Source organism: Lytechinus variegatus, chromosome 12, assembly GCF_018143015.1.
Source record: "Lytechinus variegatus isolate NC3 chromosome 12, Lvar_3.0, whole genome shotgun sequence".
Taxonomy (NCBI): domain Eukaryota; kingdom Metazoa; phylum Echinodermata; class Echinoidea; order Temnopleuroida; family Toxopneustidae; genus Lytechinus; species Lytechinus variegatus.
This window is the reverse complement of record NC_054751.1, coordinates 3045099-3066031: the sequence shown is the minus strand read 5'-3', so window position 1 is coordinate 3066031 and position 20933 is coordinate 3045099. Positions and strand designations below refer to the sequence as shown.

The 20933-nt window shown below is 36.9% G+C and overlaps 1 protein-coding gene across 1 annotated transcript in view; it reads right to left on the bottom strand.

The window, feature by feature from the left end:
* Nucleotides 1-11960, bottom strand: part of LOC121425666 (DNA-directed RNA polymerase II subunit RPB2) — a 35556-nt gene extending 23596 nt beyond the window's left edge. The window contains exons 1-4 of the mRNA XM_041621818.1: nucleotides 11830-11960; nucleotides 2919-3142; nucleotides 1682-1794; nucleotides 979-1139 (exon numbers count right to left, since the gene is read on the bottom strand). Coding sequence (XP_041477752.1) covers nucleotides 979-1139; nucleotides 1682-1794; nucleotides 2919-3142; nucleotides 11830-11848 — 517 coding nt within the window. The 5' untranslated portion in view covers nucleotides 11849-11960. The remainder of the gene's footprint in view (nucleotides 1-978; nucleotides 1140-1681; nucleotides 1795-2918; nucleotides 3143-11829) is intronic.
* Nucleotides 11961-20933: the final 8973 nt, after the last annotated feature.

Sequence of the window (20933 nt, the reverse complement as noted above, 5' to 3'; positions counted from 1 at the left end):
CATAGCCAAGAGGTAAATGCAATTCCATGACTTTTCACAAATTTTCTAAATTACCTGACTTTCCACGACCACAAATTTTTCCAGGATTTTCCATGACTGTGGTAACCCTGTAATATGTGGATCCTTATTCCAAGACTGGTAGTAATACTTTACTTATCATCGTCTCCAAGACTGGTAGTAATACTTTACTTATGATCGTTTCCAAGACTGGTAGTAATACTTTACTTATGATCGTTTCCAAGACTGGTAGTAATACTTTACTTATGATCGTTTCCAAGACTGGTAGTAATACTTTACTTATGATCGTTTCCAAGACTGGTAGTAATACTTTACTTATGATCGTTTCCAAGACTGGTAGTAATACTTTACTTATGATCGTTTCCAAGACTGGTAGTAATACTTTACTTATGATCGTTTCCAAGACTGGTAGTAATACTTTACTTATGATCGTTTCCAAGACTGGTAGTAATACTTTACTTATGATCGTTTCCAAGACTGGTAGTAATACTTTACTTATGATCGTTTCCAAGACTGGTAGTAATACTTTACTTATGATCGTTTCCAAGACTGGTAGTAATACTTTACTTATGATCGTTTCCAAGACTGGTAGTAATACTTTACTTATGATCGTTTCCAAGACTGGTAGTAATACTTTACTTATGATCGTTTCCAAGACTGGTAGTAATACTTTACTTATGATCGTTTCCAAGACTGGTAGTAATACTTTACTTATGATCGTTTCCAAGACTGGTAGTAATACTTTACTTATGATCGTTTCCAAGACTGGTAGTAATACTTTACTTATGATCGTTTCCAAGACTGGTAGTAATACTTTACTTATGATCGTTTCCAAGACTGGTAGTAATACTTTACTTATCATCGTCTCCAAGACTGGTAGTAATACTTTACTTATGATCGTTCATCATTGGTCAATTTACGCATAATTAGACAAAATGAACGAGGTAGATAAGGCGGTACCTGTTAGATCACGATCTGTGAGTCCGTTGAGGAGGCAGTACGTTGAGCGAAGCATGATAGGAATCTTCCCAATGAAGGTTTTCTGATGGATAGTTTCTTGTGGATCCTCTCCATCCTTGAGTACTGTCTTTGTGATGTCAACATACAATGGAGCAGAATACCTACAATTGAGGACAAATGTATTAGGAATAGTAGAAGGCATGACTGCAAGATATGATGACAATACCCAAATGCTGTGGCATAAGAACTTCAATCAATAGATGATATTTGGGTCCACCATACTGCCTTTCATGAAATTACGAACAAATGTTTCACAATTATTCATTGGAATACATAAATACTGGTAAATATTTTTTTTTTGAATTCATCAATGTATGATATATATATATTTGTAAGAATTTTCAAAAGTGAAAAAAAAAACATTGAATACATGGAATCACAGAACTGTAAACTGTTAAAAAAAGATTTCCATTTAATATCATGAAAGAAAATTAAATGATGAGAATGTAGGGTCTACCTAGAAAGATATCGTGGGGGCACGGGTGTCACAGGGAAAATATCACATGGGGCATGGGGTGATTCTGCCCAAAAATACCCAAAAGAGCCTGGGAAAATAAAAAAAAAATCTGAATTCACTGCAATGTTAGGCAGAAAAGTAGCCCCCGAAAAATGACTTTTTTGTCTGGGGGTGTAGTAGACTTACGTGAGATTTCTGAGACGAGCTTCATTTGGCATCATAGGACTCGGTGAGCCATCCTTCTCCCAATGAGTTGGCTTGGAGAGATAGATCTGCTCAAACTTCAGAAGGTATCTTGTCTGTAGACAACAACATTTGTGTGAAATGAATGATATTTTAAATCATTTTTTAATGTAGTTCCCTCCCCCTATTGTAGGAACAATCTAAAATGATTTCTAGCTCAAATGAAAAAAGAGCTTAAAACAGCAACAAACTAGTAGCCTCAGTAGTCCTCAACTACTCACATGTGGCCAACATAATGCAATGTGGCAGGATTAATTCCTTGAATGCACCAAGTGCCTTTAGCAGCTGGAGTTAAATACGATGTAATATTTAGTGCGCTATTGAATAGAAAACAAGATAAATCAGCACCTCATAAATGCTATATATTAACATTCTGCAATTTGTAGACTTGTATAGGCCCACATGAATAATAACATACCGGTACTTCTTCACAACTAAATAAATTCATACCATAAATATTATGTTCCCAAGTAGCAAAAAAAGTACTTTCCTCTCAAATTTTAGTTTCTCTGTTCATGAATAACACTATGGGCTAATTCATTCTCTGTATTATTCATGTTTATCTCAAGATTTAATGTTTATTTTTAGGTTTTGTTGTTTATAACAGTCAATGATAGACCACACAAAGTGTTAGTCAGTTTGCTCCCCCCTATACATTCATCCAAGACCTTCAAGATCAATGGCCAAGGATGCCCTGTTGATTGTCCTCAGTGCCTATCTTACTTTCAGGATTTATTGCACTCTTCTTTACATTTTCCATTTGCGCTGTAATGTAGAATTGTGGCCAATGGAAAAGTGCCTTCACTGTAAGATATTGGAACTGAAAGCCTGTGAGAAATTGTGATGCTCATATATTATCATGGTTCAAGTACTTCATAGAGTGAAGAATATGTATGAATGAAGATAGACAGAGGTTGATCCTACTAAAAAAGCTATTTATTATATGGAAATGGCCACAGGACATTCTCTAAAAATTTTTTATAATAGATGGATTCAAAGCAATCAAGGTTTTTTATGGGGGGGGTGCAAAATTCTGAACATCTGCAGCCATCTAGAAGTTTATTAGATTTAGCTAAGAAGAAAATAACTTTGATGTAGACAAGCATAATCCTCTGCATTGTGGACCCTCAGCCTACAGGGAAGACCCCCATTTCAACAGCCTACATGTAGGTGAACTTACAGGCACTTCTTGTTCTGTGGTTAAATGCTGAGCCTCGGCCTGTAGATCAACAGCTGGTGAGTCCTCCACGATTCTCTGAACCGACATCTGGATGAACTCATCAAAGGAGTCCAACTGCTGACGGACGAGACCCTTCTCATCAAAGTAAGAGCTGATGACAATCCAGCAGGCCTCCTGCCACTGATCGGGTGTCAGGTCATCAGTCTCCTCCTCACCATAAACTTCTGCAGGTACAAAGACAATAGGAGTGTCAGAGGTAAATAGGATCTTAAGCAATGACCTACAGGTGCAGTCAGAAATTCTCAGTGCATCCAGGGCATTACAACATTCCTTTGTGCAGGTTGTTAGGCTAATGCTAATTGAACTAGTATTGAGATATACATGTATGCTTGAGTGAATTCATTGAGAGGAGAGGTGTGTGTTAGTGTATGTGGTGAGAAGCTGGAGCAAGGTGTGTAAGGAGTGAGAGAGGCACGCCCAAGTTCCACTATTGCTTCTAGCCATGAGAGCCTGTCATTTTGGACTTGAAACTTGTTTTCTGCCATGCAACCCTACAATTATAGGGCATTATATGGCCTCATTTTAGCAAATTTTGACCTGTAGCTGGATTGTATGGACAGGCAAATTCTGTGATTGGATCTGGGCAGTTTCATCCTGTGAGGAAATGTAAGTTAACCAATTTGTGCATTTTCATTTGTCTCAACCATAATGTAACTGAAATTATCAATAAAAATCAGCTTCAGTGCAGATATATATAAAATGCAAAATACATGGAGTAACTAAGATATTGTAAATATTGGACATTACTGAGTAATATCATTTCTCACCGAGTAATTTAAATTGCAGGTGAAATCAGGTTTAAATGAAACTTTAGAGCAATGTATAATTTATTGATTTATGTTAGTCTTTTAAGTTTAATTAATAGTGATCAAAACCAGGAAACATTCTTAATGAGAGTGGGGTATTAGGACTGGGTAGTTGATGTTACAGTATATAGTATTTTTCAGGTAACTCCTTGGGCGGATTTCCGATAGAGCTACCCTACCAGGTGAGAGAAGTAGGCCCTTTTGTTTTTGATGTCGGTCGTCGTTAGAACTGGCACGATTAGCAGCATGGAGCAATGATAAGGAACACGATGAAACAGAGAATCGAGGAAGAAGGAAAATTCAGATAGACAGAGATAAGAGGGAGTACTACCACTGCACTAGTGAACAATTGATCTTGGTGATCTTTTGCAATGTATGTAAAATGGGTAGTAGAAGTGAGATTTGACAAAACAAAAGAAATATTGTTCTTGGTGGTCATCTTTCCACTTCCATGTTTGATTCTTGAGGATGATAACGAAGTTTCTAATGATCTTGGTGATCAGTTGAATTGGTATAGTTATGTCTCAGTGACAAGAGGATTGGTGTAAGTTGATCTTGGTGATGATAAACCTCTCCATATGATCCAATTGATGTAATAAGAAATTAAACTTTATGGTATCGGCACTCTTTGACATTGATTATTGACAAGTACGTACATTTTCCCAAAGTTAGTTTGGTATTATAATTACTGGTATGACGGAATAACAAATACCATCTAGTATTTCGAAATTTGAGTATTGATATGTGAATTTTGATCAGACTAGCAAACTTTGACAAAATTAATGGGAAAAAAAACTGCATCTTGTTATACTACAGCATTCTAATTGACGCTGTCACAATTGATGATTTGCTAATACGCAAGGGTATTAGACGTTAACCATTTAGAGGCTAGTTGTAAATGATCATTTTTTTATATATTCAAATTGGCTTCCATTTCTTAAAATAAATTATATTGTACCATTTCATTGTATTTGCAAGGAGATAAATCTGGTAAAGCTGTTCGCTCCAATTGTACCGATGTTCATTTATAAGGCAAGAGGCTTACCCAGGTTGTCAGTAAAATTGTTTGAAATGAAAAATGTATGATTGTCAAGTTGACAACGAAACCGAAATTGTTCTTTTGCTGATTTCCATCATTATATGATAAATTGATCTTTGGTTTGATATTTTAATCTTAGTCTCCCGGCATTTCATTTAAAGTCACTAATTCTGACAAGGAGTATATTACAATCGAAGGGAAAGTTTACACTGAAGAAAAGTTTGTTGTAAAAATACCAGAAAAAATAGTAAAAGATAGTGTTGCAGATTTGAGTAAAATCCACTGAGATCAAGTAAGTTATTAGAATTTTAAATTTTAGAATCACAATGTCATATACGAGCAGCTGCCCCATAGGTTATGTCAAATGAAATGCATAAATTTCAAAAAGAAATTTAATGGTTCATGAAAAGAAAAACTTTATTTCTTTCAGGTCTTCAGGAGCAGGTGTAAAATACTATAATTTGTAAGTTTATATAGATCTAACAGAAGGAACAATAAAACATATTTTTAATTCTTGGAGAAAAAGGACATTTCATTGATCTTTTTTTAAAAAGATTGTGATACATGGTATGCTACTTGCATAATGTTGTCACAAATCAAAATAGGCCTACTTCAAATTCTATAACTTTTCAAATCTCTACTGGATTTTCCTCAAACCTTTACCAATATTTTTTAATTACTTTTCTTGTTATTTTTACAATAAACTGTTTGAACTTCCCTTTTTAATTTGCAGAGAGGGTAAAAATAAAATGCTGGAAGACAACATCTCAATGTATAATCCCAGTTCTATGATACAGTCCGACCTCTCTTATCCGGCCTCCCCTTATCCGGATCTCTCTATTATCCGGACGCACGCTTGCCGAGATTTTTTTTTATTTATTTTTTTTAATCTAGTATCGGTACGTGAGGAAATGAGATCTCAATCTAAACTCAATCCTATACGTAAACTCACTTTGATTACATATATTTCCCAACATAGTCACCCTACACCAAACATATTTTTCATGAATATATCTCACCCAAATCACTAAAAGAACTTTAGGAATAATAATTTCCAGTAAATCAGGGTGCAGCGCAAACATTTCATCACGTTTGTCTTTTTGCTTTCGCGGGAAAAACAACACATCTCTTGCTAGCTAACTTTAGGCCTCAATACGGACAGCGCCATCTAGCATGTTTGAGCCTACAGTCAGTGTAACAATGGCTGACATCGCGAAGCTGCGATACCCGCCGCGATGATCTAATTTTAAAACTTGGTTTCATCGAGTCATTCTCTTTCTTTCGAGGTATGCTCGATGTATACCTCAGTCATTTTAGCAGGTAAATTATCCAAGAGTTTTGGCCATCGATCGATTTAATTTCCATAAAAACAATGCCTATAACTTGCACTGACTCTGCAGTGGATATTGTCTTTACCGTACGCCCACTACAATAGTGTACCGGTAGCTACCGCCGGTGGCCTGGGGAGGCAGTCGGCAGCGCAGCTGTGTGTATTTAATATTGGGTCTCCCAGATCCGGATAAATCCTTATCCGGATTGGTGCTGGTCCCAACGTGTCCGGATAAGAGAGGTCGGACTGTAATTCAATATTAACAAATTACATATTGTTGACACTAAAGAGTTTCCTCTTTCATGATCTGATTCAGCTCATATGTAATCCCCGTTTCGATTGGCCATTTTGTTGCAATTCTTGACAAAAATGGCCGATAGAGACGGGGTAGGAGAGAACTTTTCGTTTTTTGAGGTTCCAGTCTGTGCCCAGATGTCAGGAAAACTGCCACTCGTTAGACCTTCATCCATACAATCATGGTACATGTAAGTGCATAATTTCTCTTTTCACAATTCATTTGGAGAAATATTTAGACCATAAATCACGCTAGTCCCGTGAGTATGGTCAAATACACTGTAAGCTCCCAGGGTTACATATGAGCTGAATCAGATCATGAAAGAGGAAACTCTTTAGTGTCAACAGCTCCCTGGGTTAGCTCATATGATCAAAGGGGGTTGATATGCAAGAAAGTGCAGAACACAAAGCAGTGTTGCATGCATATATTAAAACTTGGAATGGATTGAAAAGCACCACTGTTACAAAATAGGCTGTGTATTCAAAACCACTGAAGCGAGACCAATGAAATTTTTTATAGAAGTTAGAACATAAGATGAGCTTCCTATATCCATACATTTCATTGAGAATAATTTTTATTTTTTGAAGTTATTAAGCCGCATATCAGAGGGACATATTTGGGGGGACGCGCTGTACATGTCATGTCTCAAAAACTCAAATTTAATAGTTTATGAAAAAATTCAAAGCAAAAAAATTGCAGAAATTGAGAAAGCCTTTGATTTAACATAAATAAGCGCTCGAATCTCGGGCTGGTTGTCAAATGAAGAATCCAGTCTAAACTTAAGACTAACGAGAAATCACCAACAACAAAAAGCACACTCCGCATACAGCTAAGAGCTTCAGACACAATGTAATCTTATATACTGGTACATGTAAGCAATCTCATCATCACAAACTTATGAAGTCATGTCTCACTCTCACAACACAAAACAAATGTTCACTGGCCCACGGCCACGTCCATCTGCATCAGCTCTCTTGCCCTTGCGATACTGGGGATAATTCAGTCTTTAGTTTGTGCAATAATTATAATTAGATATCTATGTGAATCAAATCTTGTCAGAAAATCATAATTAAAACTTCTATTTTGCCTATTGTATTCAGATTCAGACTATTTTGCCTATTGTATTCAGATTATTTGCCTATTCATGCTTCATTCATGCATAAGTAAAGCTAAATGAAAGAAAGGATAGATTTCTAATGAGTCTTTTGGCAGACAAAAATGTACATCTATCTCAATTTGAAAAAAAAAGATAATCACAATTACATGTCATGTCTCAAAAATTCAAATTTAATAGTATATGAAAAAATTAAAAGCAAAAAAAAATGCAGAAATTGAGAAAGCCTTTGATTTAACATAAAAGCGCTCGAATCTCGGGCTGGTTGTCAAATGAAGAATCCAGTCTAAACTTAAGACTAACGAGAAATCACCAACAACAAAAAGCACACTCAGCATACAGCTCAGAGCTTCAGACACAATGTAATCTTATATACTGGTACATGTAAGCAATCTCATCATCACAAACTTACGGGGGTGAGCATTTCTGCCCGATCCCCCTATTGAGATTTGTAGTAAATATTTTGGAATTAAATACGTTGTTCATACTAGTTATGCGACCCCTCCCTTATGATGATCACAGCATTATTTGTAATGGGGATATTTCGTTCATAATTATTCTTGTCTCTTCTTTCTCTTTTTTAGCCTTTTTTTTGCTTGTTAAAACCTTTTTTCCTTTTTTTTTTGGGGGGGGGCTCGCCAAATTTTACGTGGGTCAAAATTACCTTCATTTTTTTAGTGACAATCTTTTTTTCATTTGTCCAGTTCTACGTGAGACAAAATTACCTTCGATCATTATTATAGTTAAAAACTTTTTTTTATTTTTTATTTATTTATTAATTTTTTTTTGGGGGGGAGGTTGCCAAATATCACGCGAACGTTTTTCAGCTTTTACTGTTTTATTCGACTTATAATCAAATATTAAATGGGGCTTACCACAGTTTTTTTTAAAGTCAATTCATAAGAATATTCCTCCTCGGGATTTGAGCTTTCTTTCATGAAATATCAATTTTTTTCATGATTACCAAAAATACTTAAAATTTTTTATCGGTGTATGCCTATAAAGCTTTAGCTCATGCGTTGCGCCTGCCATATTTTAATGCTGATCAACTTTATGCTTTTAATGAATTCCTAAACACAATAAATTCTCAGATCATCAATTTTGTCGCAATCGAATAATTCGATTGCGTCTCTCTATCAGTTTTGAATATTCATAAAAAATATCAGCTCGTGCTTTTTGCTCATATTTTGATTAGTAAATTCTTCTCTTATATAATCGAGTCGGATAGATAGATAGATAACTAGAGAGAGAGAGTTGGGGGGGTCCCTCAGCTACTTGTCCTCGCTTATTTGTTATTATTTGTTATTATGCTCATGTTGTGAGAGCTTTGTGTTTTCACATTTTTTTCTTTTTCAACCTTTTTATTGTCTCGGAGCTTCCCTCTATTTCTTTACACTATATAATGTAGTCCTTTTTACCTCATTGTTTCAATCATTGGCGGCGGAAGCCCCAAATTTTAGGAGGGGACAACCTAAAAAATTTTGACAAGCAAAAAAAAAAGGCTCTCAACCCAAACATTTTAGGGGGGACGTAGGAAAATAAATTGACAAGCAAAAAAAAAAAAAAGGTCAACAACAAATTTAGGGGGGAACGTCCCCGCTTCCGCCGCCTATGGTTTCAATTCTTTTTTTGTTCTCATTTCAATGAAAACATCATTATTAAACTGACGTAGAAGACTTTATTACGAAATTTTGACATTGTTTTGTTTCATTTGTTTGGCTTTCTTTTTTTCTTCTCATCTTTTTCTTCTTACTTTTTCCCTTTCCTTATTTTCTCTTCAGTATTTCATTCAGGTATCCGCCAATTTATACAACACCAAGCATATAGAGGCGGATAATCAGTGAGGGAGCATGACGGTGTGCCGCTCTAAAAAAAAGGAGGAATATTGGAAGAAAAAAAAAAGAAGAAGGGATGGGAAAAAATAAAGAAAAAAAAAGATGATGATGGCAATGACGATGATGAAAATTATCTTGGTGATGATGATGGTTGTGGTGACGGTTGTGGTGATGATGATGGTGATGCTAATGATAGTGGTGATGATGATGATGACGAGATGTAATTTTGTTATTTTGTCTTTGAAAAAATTAAGTAGTGCAAAGTTGAATTCATTTAAAGTTTATTATGAAAATAGCAGAAAAAAAATTGGTATGCGTTCGAGGAAAATCCATCCCCCACCAATCTTTTTCAAAGGTAAGATTTTTTTTTTGCCCGGGGGGGGGCCACTTCCATTCACGAGTGGATACCATGCGCGACCATGGGGTCTCGAAAAGCACCCTAAACACGTAATTTCCATATTCTGAAAATGCACCCCTTAACAAGTATTGGCGTGTGAAACCCTACCCTTAACAAGTATTGGAAACAAAACGCAAAACGATACTCTTGGCAAATATTCCCTGAAATGAACCCCTAAACAAGTACAGGAATGTTTTATTGTTACGGGTCCTTCGGTCGTCGGCTTTACCTTATTTGGTTTAGTACGACCCCACCTTCTACACCTCGCGCAAATCGGACTCTAAACACGAAGTGTTGGAGCAAAAAGGACATCCTTTATAAAACATTTTGATTTTGTTTTATCATCCCCGCAAATTAGACCCTAAACACGACGGTTTTCCTAGCGAATTAATAGATACCCTTTTTTCGTTATTTTTGTGTTTTTGACACCCTTATCACGTTACGTAGGTAACGTGCCCTATCGTGAAAAGGACATCCTTTTTACGTTTTTTTTTTGGTCGCGCATGGTATCCACTCGTCAATGTAAGTGGCCCCCCCCCCCCCCGGGTTTTTTTGTGATGGCGTAGGCCTTTGCAAGCAGCTATTATTATGGTAAAAAAGTAAATGAAATGTCAAGAAATACATGATAATGATTTTTATGGTACATTTTAGTAGGCCTATATCAGTTCATACTTGTTATCAAAAAGAAAAAAGTGGGTCGTTACGGACCATTAAAAATGGGAAATTTGGGCATTTTATATTTAGGATAGAGCAACTGCTCGTTATAGACGTCACAATAAATCAAGCATTCTAAATTCTATCCCCCCCAATTTTTTGTCAAATAACACCTTCATCGATATTTTGAAATGATTTTTCTCATATTTTCATCATCTTTTTATCAGGGTGAAATTCCCCTTTAATTTACAAAACAGATTCGCAAACAATATCAAGAGTAGTGGGAGGCAAGGGTGGAAATCTAAGGTAGGGGACCAGGGGCTGGAAAACAGGCAAAAAAAAAAAAAACTAACAAAAAAAAACAAAAAGGAAGGTTTATCACCCCCAAAAGAAGGTCGTCTCGTCCAAAATACATGTTTTACTTCGATTTAAATGATGTAGGCCTATTTCTTTCCATCATATATAAAAGAACAAAAATAGTAGGGGGACATTTGATAATGTGCCCCTATTTTGGGTTAGGGGGAAGTGTCCCCCTTGGATTTGCGCCCATGTGGGTGGGGGGTGTTGCACCTCCTTTCGGAATCATTATGGAACAGTGTGAATAGTCGCTGTGATTTCGATCTCATACCTATAAAAAAAATAGAACAGAAGAACGCCTTGACCACAGGCCAAAATGCCTAACAATTTTTCCGCGGCATTAGCGACTCTCGTAAGGGGCGCTCCATTTATAAATAAAGTTGCATGTGTAGCTGTCTATGGCAACAGAATCTATCGCAGAATTGAAGCCAGAAGCGTGGGAATTTTCAAGAAAATTCAAGAAAAGAACCGGTGAGTACCGATTTAACAGTACTAATCTAATTAGTTACATGTATTGAATTATAAGTTAAGAATATTCAATTTTTCGTGAAACAAAGCTTAGTTCTAAGCTAGGGCGGCCCAAATGCGCGTGAGTGGAGTCCCAGTTTCTTAACACGGGTAAGTATTGCGTTGTCGCCTAGAGTGCTCATAACACATAACAAATGTTCACCGGCCCACGGCCACGCCATCAGCTCTCTTGCACTTGCGATACTTACTAGGGATATTAAATTCAGTCTTTAGTTTGTGCAATAATTATAATTAGATATCTATGTGAATCAAATCTTGTCACGAAATCATAATTAAAACTTCTATTTTGCCTATTCATGGAAACAAAACTGAGATCGCAGCAAATTCAAAACAAAATTTAGACTGAAATTTTGGCAACAAAATTTTTGTATGCGGGACCGAGGTGAACATACGGTAAGTCATACATAGTCATTGTGTAGCGCTTCTTTCTTTGCGAATCAAATGTACGTTGTATAAGAAACGCGGTTAATAAAACAAAGGCCTTGTCTGTCATTACCTTCATCTTGGTCGTACATGCCTTCTTTAAAACAAATATGCACAAATTTCAAAACAACCAACGACTAAAAGTCCGTAGTAGAAGGGATTTTCTTCAGGTTCAACTTTATAGCTGCTCCATTCACGGCACTCCTGTGCGGTAAGCCATGAATTCCAATGACCGGAGTTAGAAATGAATATTCATTATGAATGACGTATTCTGTTGAATCCCGGGGGTGTTGAATTTCGGGAATTGAAGAGTCCTAGCCCCTATAGCAGCGTCATAGCGCGCGTAATTTGATAGCGTTGTAGAGCTAGAGACGTTCGTACAAACTATTATGTGGTGCCAAAGAGAACTCGTTGGAGAACGGTGTAGAGAACTTATGTTGGTTACCAGACTTATTTTCTTCTCGATCTCGGTAGGTAGGTAAAATATTTTAATCTGGGTATACCCTTGAGCTGAGGGTCAAGTTTGAGAGCTAGGCCTAAAATAAGGCTAAATATCAGCTAGACTTAGCTGGCTAGCTAGCTAGACCTACTTAGTAGGCTACTGAGCCAGAACTAGTCTAGCTTAGCAGTCTAGCCTAGCTTAGCAGAGCCTGAGCTGAGGTATATAGCTCACTAGAATACCGTCTAGGTAGCTACCTCAGCTCAGGCTCTGATACCTAAGGCTAAGACTAGTTCTGGCTCAGTAGCCTACTAAGTAGGTCTAGCTAGCCAGCTAAGTCTAGCTGCTGTTTAGGCCTATCTCTCAAACTTGACCCTCAGCTCAAGGATACCCAGATTAAAATATTTACCTACCTACCGAGATCGAGAAGACAAATTAAAATAAGTATGGTAACCGGGTCTGGTAACCAACATAAGTTCTCTACACCGTTCTCCAAACGAGTTCTCTTTGGCACCACATAATAGACTAGTTTCTACGTCTCTACAACGCTATAATTACGCACGCTATATGACACTGCTATGACTCTTCAATTCCCGAAATTCAACACCCCCGGGATTCAACAGAATACGTCATTCATAATGAATATTCATTTCTAACTCTTAGCTTCACGCTAGCGCTCGTCATTATATTATAAGTACAAATGAACGTAGAGGGCAGCGGCAACGTATCTGTATCTGGTCTCACGGGCCTGGTCCACTGATCTCTCCCCTACCTGGATGGGAACAATAACGCTGATTGGCCTATTCCGTGTTGAAGCACCGGAAGTTGGTACCTCCGCACGCCGAGTTCCCCCAAAAAAGCCAAAATTGGAGTAGAGTCTAGTACACGGCAATAGTGTCAATTCTTAATTATACTTACCAAATCAACTCTTATAACAGCACTTTTCAATGTGAATTTATGCCTGATACAAAGTTTAAGATGTCGTCCTGTGCCACGTATAATTGCACTTATTGTGACGACCGTAGAAACAGAGAAAACGGGATTACTTTTTACAGATAAGACAAGCTGGTGAACTGCATAGTTGTAGACTTTATGTAGTCCCATGTGCTCAAATACATGTGCGGTAATTCTAAATTACCAGAGCAAGTTTCCAAAACTTTAAAACTCCGGGGGGGGGGGGGGTTATCGATTGTTGTGATTTCTCTGGAAGCGTGATGAATCAAACCATGATTCAAATAAATATTCAGTTTATTAATATTCACAAATGTCACCAAGTTTTATGAGTTTATCAATCATGTTTGGACAGAAGAATATCACGACTGAGACACGAAAATACTGACCGTGTATAGCATATATTTTGTGAAAATCTGCCGTTTCGGAGGAGTTAAAAAAATATATTTTTTGCAAAGCATATATCCTGACTGAAATAGACTGATTTTTGGAACAAGGGCTGGATCTACAATTTTTTATTCTGAAAATTATTTATCTTTTATTTGTGAAAGCACAATAAAATTTACAAGCTATAGGTACATGTACGGTATAGGTGACCCCGGTATAGGACTAGGACTTTAGGGGGCTTATATAACTTGTGGCATGTAAATTTGTGATATTTCTCTGTCAACAATAGATCAAATTATTTTTTCCGAGAACTCTTTTTTTTTTTAAGTACGTAAAAAAGACATTAAGCTACAGAGACGGATTTACAGACTTCAGAAATTTCACAGAACTTATTTTGAGATGCCGAATGTCTTCAAAGAAAAAATGTCTCGGTGGAGCAAAAAAAAGGGGGGTTATCAACCAGAAATTTAGGGGGTGACGCAATAAAAATAATCTGACAAGCAAAAAAGGTTATCAACCCAAAATTTAGGAAGGGATGCAAAACAAAAGAAATAATCTGACAAGCATGAATAGGGTTATCAACCAGAATTTCAGGTCGGACCACAACGATTTTAGGGGAGTCTACCTGAATTTAGGGGGATGCAGAAAAAAAATTGACAAGCAAAAAGAACAAAATAAAAGTTGTCAACATAAATTTTGGGGGTCTGTCCCCAGGCTAAAATTTAGGGGTACAGGACCCCCCCCCCCCCCGCTTCCGCTGCCTACAGTGTATATGAACAAACTGGGTAGAGGATAATTGAAGAGTGTTGATCGATTTTCATTTCATTTATTTCACCTTCATGTGTAAAAACAATAAAACATATATTTACAAATCAAAATGTACAATTAAATTAGGCATTGATACATAAGGTGTGGACCCCTTAAGAAGCGATGTGACAGAAGGAAAGAGAGAGAGAGAAGGTCAAGTCCACCTCAAAAAAAATGTTGATTTGAATCAATAGAAAAAAAATCAGGCAAGCACAATGCTGAAAATTTCATTAAAATCGGATGTAAAATAAAAAGTTATGACATTTCAAAGTTTCGCTTATTGAAAAAAATAGTGATATGAACGAGCCAGTTACATCCAAATGAGAGAGTCAATGATTTTACTCACTGTTTTTGTGTTTTATAGTTTGAATTATACAATATTTCAATTTGTACGAATTTGACGTTTAGGACCTCCTTGCCGGAAGCACAAAATGTTAAAATAATGGAATAGCAACCGAGATGTGCATACAACTGTTTTGTGAAATGAAGCGAAACTTTAAAATGCCATAACTTTCATATTACATCCAATTTTGATGAAATTTTCAGGGTTATGCTTGTTGAATTTTTTTCTTTTTATTCAAATCAAGTTTTTGTTGGGTGGACTTGTTCTTTAAAGGGCGAGTCCACCTCATGAAAATGATTATTTGAATAGAGAGAAAAATACACAATAATGCTCAAAATTTAATCAAAATCAGAAATAAAATATAAAAGTTATATTTTAAAGTTTCACTTAAGCGATGAATTTTTCGGCGTTACACTTCAGGTTTGATTTTTTTTGGGGGGTGGGGTAGACTTAAATTAAGGGGGGTGGGGTCAAGCCCAGTGTTATAAGCCTTCATAACCTAGAAAGTCCTCGCCATATCGATCCTAAGATGGTTTAATATTTGGAAAACCTCCAAAATACCTATAGACAAGTCATTCATCCATTCTTCCGTAGGTGAGAAAAACACCATCCCTTCAAAATTATGTTTCCGAATTGTATACTGGGAAAGTACCATGGTTTCAAGATAATTGCGAATTCTGGCACCTTAAATATATGAAGTTTTTTATAAAAGCAATGATTGCTTCAGTGTGCAGACAGCTAGCGTATCGCTCACAATGCACATGCTAATGGAGCGATCGCGTTCCTTTTGGGGGAACTGGTATGGCGGACAATAGAACTCGCGGGCTTCAAACAAAGGACCCTCCCCGCATATCCAGTTATGGGAGAGATCAGTGGCCTAATCACTAGTGGCAGGCCCTAGATATTCATTCGAGCCAACCCTTTGCTATTTTGTTTATTTTGATATGGCTGATTGACAAAGTGTATGCATATGATTGTCCATCTAACACTGATTCTATTTTTGGTAATTACTGAACTTCCTTTTCCCTAATTGGGAAGAAATATCACCAATTTTGGACTATATTTTGACTGGCGGAAGGATTACGGCTATTTTGCTGCTTGAGTTGATGAATCTGCTCCCCCCGACGGTCTCTTCAAACACGCCAATTTATTTTTAAAATGAGCCGGTCGAGGGACCCTTTTCTGGTCAGATATGGATTGCCAGATATAAATCCTATCCACTGGTAGTAAACATTCGACCCCCGAATTTCATCCTTATTTTTTATGAATTTTTTAAAGTGCCAATTTAACACATGAGTCTATGGGGAATGAATTAGGCCTGTGAGACCATCTGTATCTCTGTGCCATATGCACGGGCCTAAAATTTATTACCTACCTATGGATACCTACGGATGCTTCTGAACGCAGTCTAAGTTACTAATGCCCTTGACACAGGATTTTCTTAACCCTGGACTATCGCTAACCCCGTACTATCCTTAACCACGTACTATTTTTTTTTTCCTTTTCACACATGCCAAATTGTTATTGCTAACCCCGGATAAGGAATGCTTGCTTTTTACACACGAAACTCGCTAACCCCGGACTAGTGGTTTTTGTTGATCATTCGTAGTACAAGTGCTTCACTCGTACACTTTTTACACACGCTACAATTTCCTTAACCCCGTACTATAGGTGGGGCCAAATTGCCATTTAGCCCCACCTATAGTATGGGATTAAGCTTAGCCCACTTTCGTTTTACACATGCGATCTTAACCCCGTACTATTGCTCTTAGCACCGCAATTGGTGGGATAACCCTGCTTTTTTGCAGGGCCAAATAATCCCGTACTATAGGTGGGGTTAGCCCACTTTGCAAAAACGCTGTGTAAAACGAAAGTGGGCTAAGCTTAACCCCGTACTATAGGTGGGGCTAAATTGCCATTTAGCCCCACCAATAGTACGGGGTTATGGAAATTTTAGCCTGTCTAAAAAGGGTATAAGACTCTATATTCAGTTCCAAATTCTGTCTCCTTTTTAGAGGTTGGCCGGGTCATGTCCTGGTGGGTCAGCATCAAACTTGAACTTCACAGGTTCACATCTCCAATACTTATCCAATCCATTCTCGAAGCTGTGGACACTGGGTGCATTTACTAATTCATTACTTAGGCTATTCCAAGGTTTCCTCATTCTTATGTAAAAGGAATTCTTACGTTTCTCAGTTACTGACCTCGGAATGTACAATTTTTTATCATGACCTCTGGTAGGCCCCTGCATTTACTTTTTATTCTTAGAAAATATCATAGGCGCCGGAAGAGGGGGGGGGCAATAAAATTTTGGGGGGCAAAACGAGATTCCCCCCCCAGTAGAAAAATGATAAATTATTTAACATGTTTAAGGACAAAAGTAAACGATGAAGGCACTTTTCTGCCTAAAAATTGTCATTTCCATTGTCAAATTTTTTTTAAAATATTGGTGAAGGTTTGGGGTAAATCTATCAAATATTCAGATAGCTATTAGAATTTCAAGTTTTGGATTTGTGACGTCATAAACGAGCAGCTGCCCCATACGTTATGGAATATAGAATGCATAACTTAGTCATAAAGATTTCAAATTTTGGTACTATACTATATGTAAATTTTTCATTATTCTGAGAAAATGACATTTCATAGATTTTTTTTTATACCATACGATATATAGAAAAGCTGCTCGCATAATTTTGTGAATTTAACTTTAGCTCCGGTCTGTCTGAAATTCATAGTGTAGGGCCTACCGTTTTAATGTCTAAATCCATTTGACAGAAAAGTCAAACTTTATAATGACTCTGGGCCATTCACTCTACAATGGTTGGGCCTGTTTTATTATTTTTTAATTACTTTTTTTAACAAGTGCAAACCTAGATAATGCGTATAGCATTTTAAAGCAGGATTAAAGAGTATTGTCGATTATATGGGCTTAGGTGCCGGACATCATATTATAGCCAGGCGCCTTAGACCACTCGGCCATGACACCTCCAACAGTCGGTAATTAATCAAAATGGCACTGTCAATCATTCACTGCTCGGCGAATAGATGGACATGGAAAGATATAACTTTTCGCGATGTTTTTGTAATTTCATTGTTTCGCTGTCATTGGACCTATTGCTATGTCAGGAAAAATTATTACACACAATATTCTAAATACATGATAAAATTGGAAAGCTGCACAATAAGCGGGGGGGGGGGCGGGGGCATGGCAAAAACAAATAAAAATTATGTATACTCCATGAAAAGATAAAATTATGTAGTGCTATGTATCCATAAGTAAAAATGCGTTATCAGTAAAGCTGAAAATCTATCACAACACTCCTAAAACAACATGACGTCACGGGTTGATGAAACAATTACGTTAATAAAAGCCTATTTTTGAAGACCGATAATCGGAGCTAATCTTAAAGGGATGTTCCAGGCTGAAGATAAATACAGTGCGCCCCCCCCCCAAAAAAAACTATACACTTTTGAAATGGCTGCCAAATAACAAAATATATCACTATTGGGGAAAAACTATTACATTTATGGAAACCAATAAAATCAACTTTCAAATGTCACCAAAAAGCCTGGGTTGGAAAACCATTCATGCTTGAGCGAGCACTGCCCACTGAATCAAAGGGTATATGCTGGGCCGGAATAAAAGGTTATCAACAATAAACTTAGGGGGGTCTGTCCCCCATCTCAAATTGCCCCCCCCCCCGCTTCCGCCGCCTATGGTTGAATTGTGATAAATTAATGGTTATCCGTGACCAGTTTAGTTGTTTAAAATGAACTTTAATGCAGGAGTGAACACAAATTACACTTTTTGGGGCAGCATTTCACTTTTTTAATGTGGATCTCAGCAATGTGTTCATATGTGAGTCGGGAGAAGATAGGTGGGAGAAGTCAGTTTATGGAATAAGGGTCAACAGTAACATTTAGCCCCCCGCCCTCCCCTTCCCCTCCTGTTGAGAGACTGATTGTCATTGCCATGTTGTACGCGTGAAGTCCAGAGCAGAATGTTGATTTAATGATAAATTCTGAATTGGGGCATCAACTTTTTCTTATCTGTCATATTTAAACAACCATTTATCAATAAATCAACTAATTCAATGTGAGTTGTGATCAATCAAACATTCATTTCTTTTTTTCAATAAATTATTTCACATAATCAGTCAATTTCTTGGTAATATCTTTCAATGAAAAAAAGACTGACCATCAGCTACCGGTCACTTGGCAGTTAAGTTTTGAATAGACTACAATCCAGGAAGTGAGACGCATGACTTTTAATTTGTAGAAGAACACAAAGAAGAGGATTGCCCTTTTAACCAAGTCATATCTCGCCTTGTAACGGGTACCATCACATTACTCTGACTCTCACAAACAAACTGCTGAGGTCAACAAGATGAATGTGATACACTAAAATTACAATTTCTGTTCACTGATGCATCAGTTTTCAATTTAGTAACTCAAGGGGCAGATCCAGCCTTCGCCGTTAGGGGGGGGGGGATTTTTTCAGCCTTATTTTCCCCGATCGGCCGCTCGAAGATGATTTTTGGTTTCTTTGAAGGGGTAGTCCTTATAGACACTTATTAGCTTTATTCTTATGAATCTTATGAAGAAACATAAATATATAATATTATAATCCTTATTTATATAATGCGAGCATATTATGTATTTTTTCCTAAAATTTTGAACATTCTGGGCAATGTTTGATATCCTGAAAAAAGATGTGTATGTACATGAATAATTATTTCGAACATGAAGCGCGAGCAGAAATGAACTGATGGAAAAAGCATCCGTTAAAACTTGCAGTTGGCCATGAAGACGTTACATGTTTTAAAAATCAAATGATGCGAGCGCGAAGCGCGAGCTGAAATTTTTTGAAATTTTTACCTAAGGAATGATTTTTTTTTAAATTTAAACAGGTTTATAATTAAACAATTGATGCGAGTGCGAAGTGCGAGCGGAAAATTTCGAGATTTAGACCTACTGAACGAGACACTCTATTCAAGTTTTGTAAATCATGAAAAGGATGATTAATTGGGGATCTTCCTTATATTAATGCAAGTGCAGAGCGCGAGCAGAAACTTTGTATATATACGTTTTGAACTGATCGAAAGGTACCTGTTAAGGACTGCTTGCACTTAGCCATCAAATAATGCGAGCGCGCTGAAATATTTTGTTGTTTGTTGAAATATTTTGACATTTCTACCTAAAGAATGTAAAATTTTAATAAATTTTTGTAATCGTGAACAGGGGGGTGTTTCATAAAGCTGTTCATAAGATACGAGTGACTTTACGCACGACTGGTGATCCTTTCTTGTGCTATGTGATATCCCAATGTAAATGAATCATGACCTAAGAACATGTTCCAGTCGTGCGTAAAGTCATGCGTAACTCTACGAACAGCTTTATGAAACATCCTCCAGGATATAACAAAACAATTGATGCGAGCGCGAATGAATTCAGAATGCCCAGATTCTGAAACACGCACACACATGTTTATTGAAATACGCAGCTTGATCTTTATTCAAAACGTGCTAAAATTATCCAGTTTGCGCTCGCATTATTAATGTAGGAACTTCCTTTTCATGATTGACAAAACATGAATAAAGGGTCCCATTTTTAAGTCTGAAATCTCAATTTTTTCCCGCTCGCATCAATAAATTGTTTAGTTTTATACCTAAACCGTTTATTTCAAAAAGTGCTTAGAATGTCATTTTTTAGGTCGGAATGTAAAAAAAAAATCAGCTCGCGCTTCGCGCTCGCATTATCTAAAATTTGAAATATATGTATTGTCTTAATGGCTAACTGCAAATCGTCCTTAACAGGTCCCTTTTCGATCAAGCCAGAAGCCATATTAAAAATTTCTGCTCGCGCTTCGCGCTCGCAGTTATTATCTATTATCTAGTCACATACACATCTTGTTCAGATTCACAAACATTGCCCAGGATATTCAATTTTCAGGACAAAATACATGAAATTCAAAAAAAATTTCAGCTTGCGCTTCGCGCTGACACTTTTCAAATAGTGCTTATAAATGAGATTATTACATTTTTTTAATGTTATTTTATAAGAATAAAGCTAAGAATGACTGTTAGGACATCGGCGTTTTGCCCCCCCCCCCCCTCCTCCCAATTTTTTCACTACCAAGAAAAAGGGACAAAAGGAAAAGACTTAGTGTGAAATATAGGCCTACAATTTTTCAAATGTCATGTCGAAATCTATCACAAACTTTGATTTTTGTGATTAAAATATCAAAATT